We start from the raw sequence: 14,799 nt of genomic DNA, 5'->3' as shown, positions 1-14,799 counted from the left end.
GAGAGTTTTGTTCCTCAGAATCTGTGGGGAAAAGTGCTTTTGTCCTCTTTAACTTTTTTTTGCGGAAGAGATGGAGGACTTCCCTGGTGAAAACGCCAGGGAATCACTGGCAGTAACTGACATGGCATCCTCCATCTTCTAGTACTGATGAAAATCTAAACCGCTGGGTGTCTGCAAATTAGGATACGAGCCCGCATGGCAGCGGTAGGGAGGGATTCCCGCACCTTGGCCTGGGATCAGAGGCTTAGAAATGCACGGGTGGTGATGTCCGGTTAGGGGTCAAGACAGACGAGAGGCAAGACTGGTGGGTTCGGTTTCTGCGAGATCAATAGCAAAGAGAGGGGAAAAAACAGAACAAGAAAGCACAGCCAGTATAGTATAACAATACTGTGCACAGGCCCTGGAGCAGATGCAGACAATCAAATTCAGAGAGGCTGACTTCCTGTCAGCAGCCATCTTAGCTGGGGTGAGATCGTCCTGGTCCATCTGCTATCTTGGCTGCGAGCAAATCCTCACACTGAAGGGGGAGAGGAGGGCCCCATATGTACCCCACTACAATCCCTGACTGATATCACCCAGTTTCTTGCCTCAATTTCCTTTCAGAATGACAAAAGTGAGCTGCTAGTTCTTGGGGATTTCAACTACAATTGGCTCGACCCTAAAAATAAGAAAATTCAGATACAACTCAAGTCACTTAACCTAACCTAACTAATTTCCCAACCCGCACGGACAAGCCTGAAATCTCACAACCATTCCTTGCTAGACTGAATTATCTCCTCTAATCCAAGCAGAATCCAATCCTCTGGCATCCTACATGACATTTTCAGTGGCCATGCAATAGTGTACTGTGTAAAGAAAATCAGATCACCCCAATCAAGCCCAATGTTCTCCTCACTAGAACATTTAGAAACGTTAACCCACAATAGTTTCTGGCTGATCTTACCAGCTGCCCTTGGTACAGAATCAACTTAATTCCCAACCCAGATTCTGCACTCGTGTATTTCCAATCCGAGTTCTTAAAACTCTCTGATATCCATGCTCCACTACGCTGAATAAGACTACGGGTCCCACCTTCCGTGGGTGACAACCGACCTTATATCGCTCTACCATCTTAGGGATGGGTTGTGGAAAAGCTACAAAGTAACTGGCACTACTAAGGATCTTAATTACTACAGATGCATGCGGAATATGTGCACAAGGCAAACAAGGCATGCAAAAACACAATATTACTCTGACAATCTTCATCAGAATAGATCAAATCCAGCGAACTTCTGGAAGGTTATCAACAATATGTAACAGCTTTCTAGCCATCAACAACCATGTAATATCATTACCCTGGCAAATCCCACTGACATTGCAAATGCATTCAATGAATACTTTATGGGGTGTGCTACTAACTTAATAGCGAAATGCAACACGAACTACATATATGAACCTCATTCTGGGAGTACCTCTATTACTCCACTGTCTCCCAACGCTGCCCACAATTTTCCATTTGTCCCAATATCTGAAGAGGAGATTACACAAGCATTCCTCATTAAAACTAATCAGCCTATGTGGACCTTACCTACTGCAATCTAAGCTCCTATGACTTGGTGCCCAAGCCATTGCTAAACCGCTTGCATCCCTAATCAACTCTACCCTGTCTTCAGTCCATATCGCTAAGACCTGGAACAATGCCAGAGTTGTCCCAATCTTCAAAAGTGGGGACAAAAACACTGCCTCAAACTACAGACCAATCTCTCTTCTCCCAATACTAACCAAAGTTATGGAAAGACGAGTTCACTCCCAATTAATCGATTACTATACCAAGACAAATTTCCCTAGCCAACTCCAATCTGCTTTTCACTCCAAACACTCCACTGTAACTACCCTCCTAAAAGTTTGCAATGAGATCCATTTGGAATTGAACTAGTTTAACTTACTGTTGCAATATTCCTAGATTTTGTAAAGGCTTTTGATACTATTGATCATGTTATCTTGCTAAACAAACTCCAGTGTTTGGAATAGGGAAGCATGCTTTAAACTGGTTTCAGTCCTACCTATCTGGTAGATCCCAACATGTGCCCATCTCAGGCACTAACTCCAACCCCTATGGATATCACCTGCGGTGTCCCGCAAGGCTCGGATTTGGGGCCCAAACTCTTCTCAGTGTTCATTAATGATCTTCCTACAGCTAGTAAGGAAGCCTCAATACACATGTACGCGGATGACACATTCTTATACGCACAAAGCCCTAACCTCTCTGACCTTGGACACATACTTCAATCTGACTCTTTGAGACTTGAAAATTGGATTTCCCAAAACAAACTGTTTTTAAACACTGACAAGACTGTAACAATGATATTTGGGACCAAAGGTACATTTCTAAAGCTTCCAATGAAGGAGCTACAGATCAGAACCAACTCTAATCCTATCCTAGCCCCGGTTTTTCTAGTTTCAAATTTTGGGCATATGGTTTGACTCCGATTTAACATTTGGGTTGCACATTGATACCCTGACATCCAAAACCTACGCCAAACTAGGTGTACTATATAGGAACACATCCTCCCTAAGTCTGCTGGTCAGAAAGCGCATCGCACAGCAGATGCTGATGCCAATTATAGACTATGGGGACATAGTATACGGCTCGGCACCCCAAGCTGACCTTAGCAAACTTGATACCCTCTACAATGCAATATGCTTTGTCCTCCAATGGAATTACAACACGCATCACTGCGAAATGCTCAAAGAACTAGAGTCTAGAGTGAGACTTGACTAGAGTGAGTCAAGGTGCAAAGTTAATCTCGCCTGTCTTGCCTTCAAATACTTTCTGGGCAAGCTACCCGTCTTATCTGAACAAGCTCCTCACCCCTACCACATGCAGCACTTATCATCTGAGATCTGACTCCAAAAGACTGTTCATGGTCCCAAGTTTCAACAAAGTATCCGGCCGCTCCTCCTTCTCATTTGTGAGTTTTCTAAGAAGTGAGCTGCTCTAGCCCTGATCACTGTAAATTTGAATCCACGAAATATTATTTTGTCATTTGGTTATTATAGCTTATGGGGGGTGGCTGCCTTGCAACAACTTTTCTTAGTAGAAGGAGCCGTTGAAAAGATATTACTAGACCATCTATACCAGGGCTGTCAAACTCGCGGCCTACGAGGCTGCATGCGGCCCTCGAACCGACAGTGGGGAGAGATGGGACAGGAGTCCCATACTGGTGAATGCAGAGGCCAGGCAAGCGCTGGAAGTAGCTGCTGGGCCACTTCTCCCCCCGCTGGTTAACAGCGCCAAAAAGAGAGGAGGTGGGGGCGCCTCGCACCAGCGGGGGGAAAGGAGTAGGGAGGGGTGGAGAGAGGGAATGAGGGGGGGGGGAGGGGGGTGAGAGAGAAGGGCTTGGGGGTGAAAGAGGGAGATACAGGTGGGATGGGCGGAAAGTGTGAGAGAAACTAGTGACGTTTACGTATTTTTAATAAGAAAAAGGTGTACGTGAGAGTTATATTGACTGTTTATAAAAACAAAATTCTGGTGCGGCCCATGTCTTGCAGTCGGATTTAAGAATCTACCCCCTAGCTCAGAGCTTTCCAAACTGTGTGTCGCGACACGGTTTGTGTCGGCTGCAGTGTGTTGGTGTGTCGCGGGAGAAACCTCTGAGCAGTGCGCAAACTGGGGCCCTGGGGGGGGCAGGATTATTTAAGGGGGGCGCGAGCGGTCAGGGACGCCAACAGGGGGTTTGCCGGCCCGTGCGCCGTCCCCTCGACAAAACTGGTCACCACAGGGTGACATGCTCGTGCAGGGGGAAATTAAATAAAAATCCCCCCACTTTATTGATTGGCGCGCAGCCAATGTCTATCCGAGCTGCACAGTGAGGAGGCGCCTTTTCCTGCATGGAGCGAGTAAGGTAAGTACAGCTCCATGCCTCCCTTAGCTCCAATTTGGCCTCCTCATGTCCGATTTGGCCCCCTCATGTCCGATTTTGCCCCCCTGCTCCGATTTTGCCCCCACTGCTCCGATTTTGCCCCCCCTACTCTGATTGGCCCCCCGTATGTCCGATCCCGTTTGTGTGTGTGTGTGTGTGTGTGTGTGTCTGTGAGAGTGTAAAAGTGTGTGTGTGTGAGAGAGTGTGTAAGAGTGTGTGTGTGTGTGTGTGTGTTTGTGTGTGTGAGAGTGTGTTTTTGTGAGAGAGAGAGTGTGTGTGTGAGAGAGAGAGAGAGAGAGAGAGAGAGAGTGTGCGAGTGTAAGATTGTGTGAATGAACACCAATCCACAGTCAGTCATCTGTCACCCACCCTCTCTGTCACCCACTCACCCACCCTCTCTTTCTGTCACCCACCCTCTCTTTCTGTCACCCACCCACCCCCTCTCTCTGTCACCCACCCTCTCTCTCTGTCACCCACCCTCTCTCTCTGTCTCTCTCTCTCTCTGTCACCCTCTCTCCTCGCGTTTCAAAAATGCATCCAAACATAGGTAAAAAAGCATTAATAATTCTTCTGCAGTTTTCTACTACATACTGTACATTTGTGAAGTATCCTTTTCAACGATGACAAACTTAAAGACACTGAAACGTGGAGGCTTAAAAATGCTTGATGATGAAATGCGAGTGTCTTTATCTAATATTCCACCACATATTCAAAAGCTGTGTTCATCCCATCAACCTCATACATCTCATTAAAATGGTAAGTAGTTATTGGTGCTACTCAATTTTTTTTGAAGTGAAACTTCCTTAGTGGCACCTTATTCGAACTAGGGCAAAAAAGAATTGTGGAGACAGAAATGAAACGGATGTGACGTCAGTGCTGGCAGTTGAGGCCGGGCTGTGTTCTGGCTCAGCCCGACCCCAACACTGACATCACACCCGCTCCACAAATCAACTGCTCCTAACGGCCTGATGGCTGCCGCACTCCCCACACGGCCGCTGACATATCGCCGCCGGCGCCGCTACTAATGGCCGCCGTTCTCGCTGCCATGCCGCGCATGCGCTGTTGTGTTTTGATGGCTAACCCCTCCCCTCAGCCCCGGCCGCTCCAGCACATGCGCCATTCCCCCCAGTTGCATTATTACATCGGCTCCCCGCGGGGCTGGAGGCCGCTGACCCGGCTGCCGGAGGAAGCCAACAATGGCTGCGGGGTCTGCGTGCTGCGCAACTGTGTATCGGGGGCGAGTGAACTTCCGCCATTGCCGCTCCTATGCCGCGCATGCGCAGCAGTGATGGCGGCAGAAGAGGCTGTTGTGCTATGCGTCCCCCACAGCATAATCAGAGGGAAGAGCGCCCCACGCACACTACCGTGCCCTCCTGTAACCCCCTTGTGTGGACCTGGCAGCAGCAGGACACGCAGCTCTACCAGGGGTAGAGAATGGGGACTGCGCCGCGGTCGTGTACCTCCGGGGGGCAGGGGGGGGTGATGGGAACACAGGACACAGGACACAGACAGGACACAGAAAGAGACATACACACCACACAAACACTGACTGACACACACACCCACACACTGACTGACACACATACACTGACTGACACACACACATATACAAACACACAGACACTAATTGACACACACACACAAGGAATTCACACTCTCAGTCACGTGCACACTCAGTCGCACGCGTACACAGTCACACGCACGCACACACAGTCACACGCACGCACACTCAGTCACATGCACACTCAGTCACATGCACACTCAGTCACACACACGCACACTCAGTCACACGCACGCACACTCAGTCACACGCACACTCTCAGTCACACGCACACTCTCAGTCACACGCACACTCAGTCACACGCACACACTCAGTCACACGCACACACTCTGTCACACGCACACACTTTTTCACACGCACACTCTGTCACACGCACACTCTCTGTCACACGTACACTCTCTGTCACACGTACACTCTCTGTCACACGCACACTCTCTGTCACACGCACACTCTCTGTCACACGCACACTCTCTGTCACACGCACACTCTCTGTCACACGCACACTCTGTCACACGCACACTGTCACACGCACACTCTCTGTCACACGCACACTCTCTGTCACACGCACACTCTCAGTCACACGCACACTCTCAGTCACACGCACACACGAGGAATTCACACTTAGTGCAAATAGCTAATACAGGGGATGTGTGCCGATGTGTGCCAAAATTGTATTTTGATTTTTAATTAAAACATCACAAACACAAATACAATTTCTGTGACAAAAGTCAAAGAAGTTTCACTTACTATGCGCGTGCACAGCACACACAGCTTTTTTTCATTATTGCACATATTTACATATTGTTACTCATAAATGACAACAATCTTGGAAATGTATGTTATTATCTTACAAATCATATATTTTTAAAAATATAAATGAAAGGTTTTCATGAGATATGTTGTGTCCCCATACATGTCGTTATTACAATTTATGTAGGTGTCCATATCTCTTAGTAGGGGTTAGTTTAACCTCCGGTTTGCTAGTAAAACTGAATTACTGTGTCGCGAAATGATGCACGTCTAAAAAGTGTGTCACCAACATGAAAAGTTTGGAAAGCTCTGCCCTAGCTATTCTGAGTTTGACGGGACTGCTCCGTACTATCAAAAATGTCCTGCAGGTGGAGCACATGGTCTGTGAGTAGGCTGACGTCGCCATTATAGGAGATCCAGCCCATTACTGCACACGTGCAGTAGCCATAAACAGGAGAGAGGAGGGGACGGGAGGACGCATGTCATCTCTAAACCCGCCCCACGCCTAGCAATAACAACAAGCAGCGCCTTGCTGCTGCTGTGTGTGTGTGTGAGAGAGAGAGAGCTGGGGGGTGCTGTGTACTCCTGTGCTCTGCTGTTATGAATCAGCCCTGCAGCCTGCACTGATCTCTCCATTCAAACACACACAGACACTCACACACAATGGCAGCTGCCACCAGCAGTAAAAGCAGCAGCCATGGGATGATGATAGTGGGCTCCCTGCAGTCCCCAGGTGCCCACAGTCTGGATCACCTTAGGAGGCAGCAGCAGCGCATGGACCCCCGCAGGAGGCAGGCTGCCCTCTCCTTCCTCACCAACATCTCGCTGGATGGGCGACCCCTGCAGGATAATGGGGGAGCAGGGGAGGGTGCTGCATGGGCAGCAGGCAGGACTCGGCAGCCGCATGCAGATAAGGGGACATTGCACAGCCCATCGCCCAGTGCAATATTACCTGCAGCCCCTCTGCAACAGCTGCATGCACAGCACTGCAGAGCAGGCTGGGTCTCGCCACCAGGACCACTGACATGTGCAGTGGGCGGCAGACAGGAAAGCAAAGAGCAAGAGGTGAGCGAGGATGAGGAGGAGGATGCATTTGGAAGTAGCCCCCATGTGCCAGCCCCTGCAGGGAGCGGGGTGCCCATCCTGCCTCTGTGCACAGGGAGCAGGGGCCGTTTGAACTCGTTCACCTCTGGGATCTCGCCCGCTGCTTTCTGCAGGACATCAGCACCTCAGACCTTCTGCTTCCCTGACCCAGGGCTGGGGACAGCGAACAGCGCCTTCGACATCCAGAAGTCACGGTAAGGAAGGGTCTTCAAAAACTGCAGCAGCCCTACTGGGGGAAGCATGGAATAGGCTCCCAGTAGAGTTGGTGGAGGCTAAAGCAAGAGACGAATTCAAAAATACTTGGGCGAAACACAAGCAACTCGAACTACCTGTATGAAATAAAACCAGAATCAAATGTTGTTTAAAGCATTACAGTTTAAAAAAAATTGACAAACAACATGGGGCGAACTTGTCCATATGTACTGGTGGGGTCCATGTTTTTAGTAGAAGGTATGTGGTGTAGAAGGAATTAAAGAGCACCTAATTTTCCTACCATGACGTTGGAGCTCCATACAGGAGGTAATGTGTACATTTGTGGAAGTGTTTTGGAAATATGGTCATAGTGGTGTGGCAGTGTAGTGATCTTTTCCCTGACAACTTTTCTGGCTTTGGTTGTCATTTAAAGAGAAATGTGCCGTTCGGTTACCAAGAAGCTTTTGGAGACAAATGATACACAAAATGAGTTGGGTTTATTGCGCATCTATTGGGCACTTAAAGTGCATCTTGCAGTAGAGAGATGCTTACAAAGAACCCCTTCAGCGCTTGGTGGCACGGAATGACTTCCCCGCAATCCCGGATCTAAGGGAACCCCTTGTGTTTGCTTATCACACCAACATTTCCACACCGACTTTCCCTCCACTAATCTAATAAATAAATACATACAATACAATCTCCTGTAATAAATGTAAATGCAATGAGGCTCTATATAAGAAGGTGTTTGACTAGTGTTTTTAGACATTGATCTCACATATTAGTCTCCACTGTAGCTATGAAATCCTGTTATGTATATTTGTATTTATATAGCGCCAGCAATAGAGACAATACATTACAGGGAATTATAATACATTAAGTGCAACAAACATAAAATCAGACAATAGGAAAGGAAATCCCTTCCCTGTAGAGCTATGTGTGGGGAAGAACAGTGGATTCCTTACAAACATTTGATATATCAAATGTGAAAACTTTTATGGAAAGTGAGGGTTCAAACGTGGAAACTGTAAATGCAAAAAGAGTTTTCCCATGTGTGATGATTGGTGAGGTATGTAGCATGGTGAAATCCTTCCGTTCTTCATTGTCACTATGCTGCTTCTATAATGCAATTGTACTTCCCAAATCTGTAGCTAAGCCTGGTGGCAGTGTTGCTAGTGTAAGATCAGGCTTTGCTCTCTGAATTAAAGGGGAATATTGGAATGTGATTGGTGTAGATCTGCCTTTTTGCATCCAATTATGTTTTATGTAGGTAATGTTTTGTGAGTTTTTGCTGGTTCTTTGAGAGCCTTCTATTATACTGTAGTTTGCTAGGACTTCCAATGTTTTGTCAGTTCTCAAACTACAGTGCTAATATAGACATTCATTTTTATGAATGTATCAATGCCGTAATTCATGCATTTTCCCTGTAGGATATTTCACTCATTTCATTCTCCCCAGTGTTTTTTCATTCGTACATTCATTCACTCACCGTCCTAGTGCATAGTAATATACAGTATATACAGTAACATGTACTGTGTTCCAATCATTCATTTAACGACCTGTGGCAAAGTGGCATCTATTCAGTAATTCTGCATGAATGAATGAGAACCTTTGCATGTCGAATAAATGAGACCCTTCTCTTAGCTGTTCATTTTACAACCTAGTTCTCAGTTAACACCTTCAGTGTCACATAGACACACAGCGTATGTCATGATTGGTAGCACCCCGGAGGACCTCTAGATGTACGCTGTACCTCAACAGGTTTTGCTCGTATTTTAAAAGAAGGATGTCACCTGAAGGTGAAAGCGACCACGTGACCGCTCGGGAGAGTGACCACATGACCGCTAGTGCCGGGGCAGTTGTAGCCATGGAGGTGACAGGACCCTTATATTTACACGGTGATCCAAGAGGGATCAAAAAATATTACCCATATCTGCACTCAGCCAAAAAAATCCTAATACAGTAAAGTGGACAGATAGTCTTCAAATAATGTTGGTTTTAATTGGTGTTAATACACCTGGGCTATATATCAGATCTGTCTGATATGACTGAGGACCAAAAAGTATGTGATCTAATTTTATTAACCAAATAGACTCACTAAGTGCAACATATATACACGCAGTGTCAATTGTTAAAAATCCCTGGTGGTGGGATACAAAGCTATATTGAAACAGTGTCAATATACAGATAGATATAGGGAAATCATCTGTTTTTTGTATTTTTTTGGGCTGAGTGCAGATATGGGTAATCCTTTTTTGTCCCCTCTTGGATCACCGTGTAAATATAAGTATTCCATTACTCCATGCACCCCATAGATCTAGATACTTCATTGTTGCTTGTTTATTAAGGTTGAGTGGTTGTTGGTATTTTTCTGTGTTTATAGGACCCTCCTGCATTGAAGGGGTTAACGCAGCATCCCCTGAAGGTGAACCTGGCTATTTTCTGTGTCAGGAGACCCTCCGGTGCGCTAGGTGATTACCATAGTAGTTGCTGGTGTTCTGTGTGAAGAACACAACAATGACCATGCGGCTTCCTATTGGCCCACGGGTCCCACAACATTTTGAACAGCCTCATTGTTTCTCCAGAGGGAGTCCCGGCAAGTACCACAGTAATGATCTCAGGAACAGGGGGGTTCCCCGGGCTGAAAGTAGCATAGGTCCATTTATGTAAAACAATTATTTTCAAATCCCCGGCTGGGTGGCTGGAGTATGTTTATATGTTAAACCAGATCTAAAACCTATTATAAGGGAAGCTGTTTATGAAGGGATTAATGAAACTGTAGAGAGACCTTGTGGATAGAAATTAGCAGTGAATGTAAAAGCACAAAGAAAATATTTGTAGGGATATGCTATAAATATAAATATCTGTGAGATAGAGCAGGGGTGCGCAAACTGGGGGGGCACAAGACTCTCTGGGGGTGTGCGGGGGTTACAGAGGCCCCACACGCTTCCAGAAGGCATTTACATTAATTGCCGTGGAAGCGGCGAAGGACTCTGTAACTTCTCCTTACCTTTGTTCAGATGGTTTCTGGTGATGCGTCGCCATGGTAATGCGGTGTCAAATGACGCCGCGTTGCCATGGCAACGTGACAACATGACGCCAGAGCCAAGGTAAGGAGGGGGGGCGGGGCGCGATGAGAGGGGGACAGCCGGCAGGGGTGCAGTCGAAAAAGATTGCGCTCCCCTGAGATAGAGGAGGCTGTTGCAGGGTACATGCAACCACAGACGCGGGTTCTTTGGATAAGGCTTATTTATTTGAGCCTTAAAACATACAGCACACCAAAAACAAATAGCTTCTCATCAGCAAACAAAAGAAAATAGCTTCTTCAGCAGACAAAACAAAATAGCTTCTCTTTAGTATGCAGGAGACAGACAGTTCATCACACATGTACTTTGCACCACAGACCTTACAGCAGTAATCTCTTCAGCACTTTCAATCCTGTCTCCTCACCAGCTCTCCTGCATGTGTGTACAGCCTGGGGTTTTAACACCTTGATTATGCAGCTGGGGTCAGACTAATTAAGCAGCCCTTCTCAACTTAACCTCGTCACTGCTGCACTGCAAGCCTAAACATAGGTTTTCCAGGCATGTGGCTGGTGACGTTCATTCACCCTGTCACATTCCTCCCCTGTTAGTGTGTGGCTGGGGCCACGCACGGCTGAAGCCCGATCCTCCACCCCTTCTCTAGAAAAGAAGTCAACATTTGCATTTTCTTTTCCAGGCCTGTGCTGAATCTCAAATGAGAAGGGCTGGAGGGCCATATTCCACCTGGTCAATCAAGCATTGGAGTCCTTCATGCTATTTAACCACTTTAATGGAGCATGGTCCGTCACTAGAGTAAAATGGACTCCTGCCAGGTAATGCCTCAAAGCCTCGATTGCAAACTTTACTGCGTGGCACTCCTCAATCACTGAGTAGTTTTTTTCCCTCGGGAACAATTTCCTACTTAGAAAAAGGATCGGATGTTCCACTCCCTCAAACTGTTGTGACAACACTGCCCCTAGCCCTATCTCTGATGCATCGGTTTGCACTACAAAAGACCTGTTGAAGTCTGGGCTTCTAAGGACGGGACTCTCTGATAGACACCTTTTTATGTTATCGAAGGCTCTCTGACACTCCCTTGACCATACCACTTGTGTAGGGGCGGACTGTTTTGTGAGGTCCGTTAATGGGACTGCAACTTACGAGTAGTTGGGGATGAACCGCCGGTAGTACCCTGCTAAACCCAGCAGGGAGCGTACCTGCATTTTTGTTTGGGGGGTCGGAACTTCTGTCAGGGCAACTACCTTGTCGGCTAGTGGCCTTACTTTTCCACCTCCCACTTCCACCTCCCACCTCCCCTAAGTACTTGGTTTCAGCCTTACCTAAGGCACATTTCTTAGGGTTGGCTGTGAGCCCTGCCTCTCTTAGAGATTTGAGGACCGCTTTCAGCCTATTTAGATGGGCCTGCCAATGTTTACTATAAATGACAGTCATCTAGATAGGCTGCGGCATAAGCCCTATGGGGTCTCAGCACCTTATCCATGAGTCTCTGAAATGTGGCTGGGGCTCCGTGCAGTCCAAATGGCATTGTCACAAACTGGTATAAACCCATGGGAGTGGCAAAGGCTGTTTTGCACTTGGACTTTTCCTCTAAGGGTATTTGCCAGTATCCTTTTGTTAAGTCCAGCGTGGATATATACAGTATTCCACGTTACCAAGGGCGTCAATTAACTCGTCCACCCTTGGCATCGGATATGCGTCAAACTTGGATACCGCATTGAACTTTCGGAGGTCCACACAAAATCTTACCTTCCCATCGGGTTTAGGGACCATAACTAGTGGACTACACCACTCACTGCATGATTCCTCAATCACTCCTAAGTGTAACATTTCTTGTACCTTCTTCTCTACCAGGGCCCTACGACTTTCAGGCAACCTATAAGGACGGGAACGTACTTTTACCCCAGGTGCTGTCTCGATCACATGTGAAATTAAATACGTTTGCCCTGGCAAATCAGAAAAAACATCATGGAATTGTGTCATTATTTCTAACAAGTCCCCTTTTTGTTCAGAGGACAACTGTCTACCCATTGGGATTTTATCGTCACCCACGATGTTCTCCCGTGGGGGCTGAGGACCCAAATCCTCACAACTGGGTAACAACAACATCACCTGGTCTCCCGGGTGAAACACTCTCATGCAAGCATTCTGATTGTAATGTCTCTCCTGGCTGTCCCGGGCTGATCTAAGATTCTCCCTAGCAAAATGGCCGACCACATCTAGGCGCTTCCTAAAGTCTATATTGCAGGGGTTAGAAGGGGACCGCTGTTCCTCCCAGGACTCCTTTAGTTGGCGGCCATCCAGCAGTTAAAATGGAGAGAATCCCGTGGAGGCCTGGGGAACTTCCCGCACTGCAAACAGCAGAAAAGTGAGAAGTTCATCCCAGGCTCTCTTCTCTGAATCTACAAATTTCCTCAGCATCCCTTTTAGAGTTCGGTTAAATCTTTCCACCAATCCGTCAGTCTGTTGATGGTAGACCGATGTCCGTACAGACTTGACCTCTAGTAATTTTAAGACATCCTGCATCAGTTTAGCCATAAAATTTGTACCTTGGTCTGTCAACACTAACCTGAGGAAGTCCAACCCGTGAGAACAGCTCCAACAACTTGTTGGCTACTTGCTTCGCCGTTGCTGTTCTCAGGGGGATAGCCTCAGGATATCTTGTTGCATAGTCAACTATTACAAGAATAAACCTGTGTCCTTTCGCAGAAGGTTCTAGAGGTCCTACCAAGTCTACCCCAATCCTCTCAAAGGGAACTGACACCAAGGGTAGAGGAAGCAAAGGGGCTGTTTTTTGTCCTTTCGGACTAGTTAGCTGGCACTCCGGATATGCCGCACATAACTTAGCAATATCACTATGCATCCCATGCCAATAGAATCGGGACGAAATACGGTCCAATGTTTTATCCTTGCCCAGGTGACCACCCCAAGGAACAGTATGTGCTAGAGTGAACACAGATTTAACAAACGCCTTGGGAACCAATATCTGTCTGGTGACCTCCCCTGTTTGTGTCGGCCTATTCACCCTATACAGGATATCATTTGATAATTCAAAATGGGGGAATACTATCACCCCCTGTGCATTCAATTTATGCTCATCAATTTTTACCACCTTATCATACTGTATAGCAAGGACTGGGTCTTCCCTTTGCCTCTGGCGAAAATCAGGGAGGTATAGGTCTGGTAAATCTCCAGGGCCCATATCCCCCTCCCTGTGGCCATCCCCAGTAATCACTTGTGACTTCTGGCTACTAGAATGGTCACCTTGAGACCCAGATTTCTGCAACCAGTCCTGTTTGTCAGAGCGTCTTTGCTTCCGAGTCTTTTGAACCCGGTGTCTACTGGGAAAAAGGTCTGCCGAGAAGGGGAACAGTTTGTCAGGGTTCTCCTGAGCCATAGAATAAGGCTCCTCGTGAGAGACTGGGGCCATTAGGTCCGAAAAGAAAGGCCAGTCCCGGCCGAGCACAACGGGGGCAGGGAGCCAAGGAGCGACTCCTACTTCGAGGTAGGCCTCCTGACCTTTTACCTGTAGTCGGATTTTGGCCGTCGGATACCGTTTTACATCGCCGTGTATACATTCTATACTCCATGGAGAGTCAAAAGAACACACGTTAGGCGGTAACAGTCCCTGGAAGACCAGAGTTTTCCCAGAGCCCGAATCTACAAGGGCCTGGACGGTTTTTCCCCCAACCTGGGCTGGAAGTAGCCAGGGCTTGTAGTTTTCTCCTGTGAAGGCCGAGGCGACGGTCCTGCCGAATGAACAATCCATCCGTGGACAGTCCACATGCCGGTGGCCTTGTTCTCCGCAGGCGGAACATGGAGAGGGTTCCCTCGTAGGAGGGGGCTGTGGATAGCGCTCTGCTGGACCGGATACTGGAGACCAGGCATCTGGTGGGTCCTGTGGGCGACGTCCTCGGAAGCTCCTCTCATTTTGCGACAAGCCGACATCAGGAAGTAGATGAGGGTCTCGGTGGGGACCAGCATTTGGACTCCGCCCTTGCTGGAACGACTGCTCCTTCCGTTGGACTTGGCGGTAGCGCGTGGACGGGCCGTAGGTTCCCCGTTGATCTGACCTCCCTCTTTGGGCGTCCGCAAGTGCCGGTGGAGTCGAATCCGTCGGGTCCAGGACACTCGCCTGCTCCTCAGCCCCAAGGAAGTTCTCCACGAGTCGGACCGCCAAAGCTAGGGTTTCAGCAGCGTGGCGTTTTACCCACGAGCGTGCGGAAGGGGGTATTATCTGTAGGAATTGTTC

The 14,799-nt window shown here is 47.8% G+C and overlaps 1 protein-coding gene across 4 annotated transcripts in view; it reads left to right on the top strand.

The window, feature by feature from the left end:
* The window catches only part of CABLES1 (Cdk5 and Abl enzyme substrate 1), a 180,646-nt gene that overhangs the window by 15,116 nt on the left and 150,731 nt on the right, over positions 1-14,799 (top strand). Inside the window, exon 1 of one of the 4 annotated variants that reach the window (XM_075585128.1) lies at positions 6,702-7,511. The exons of 2 other annotated variants lie outside the window; for them this stretch is intronic. In XM_075585128.1, coding sequence (XP_075441243.1) covers positions 6,877-7,511 — 635 coding nt within the window. In that variant the 5' untranslated portion in view covers positions 6,702-6,876. Of the gene's footprint in view, positions 1-6,701; positions 7,512-14,799 lie in introns of those variants that run through there. One more of the 4 variants, XM_075585120.1, reaches the window with a different exon arrangement.

The sequence above is a fragment of the Ascaphus truei genome, chromosome 2, assembly GCF_040206685.1.
Source record: "Ascaphus truei isolate aAscTru1 chromosome 2, aAscTru1.hap1, whole genome shotgun sequence".
NCBI classification, from domain to species: Eukaryota; Metazoa; Chordata; class Amphibia; order Anura; family Ascaphidae; genus Ascaphus; species Ascaphus truei.
Note: the sequence above shows the minus strand (reverse complement) of the source record. Positions and strands in the feature narration are given on the sequence as shown.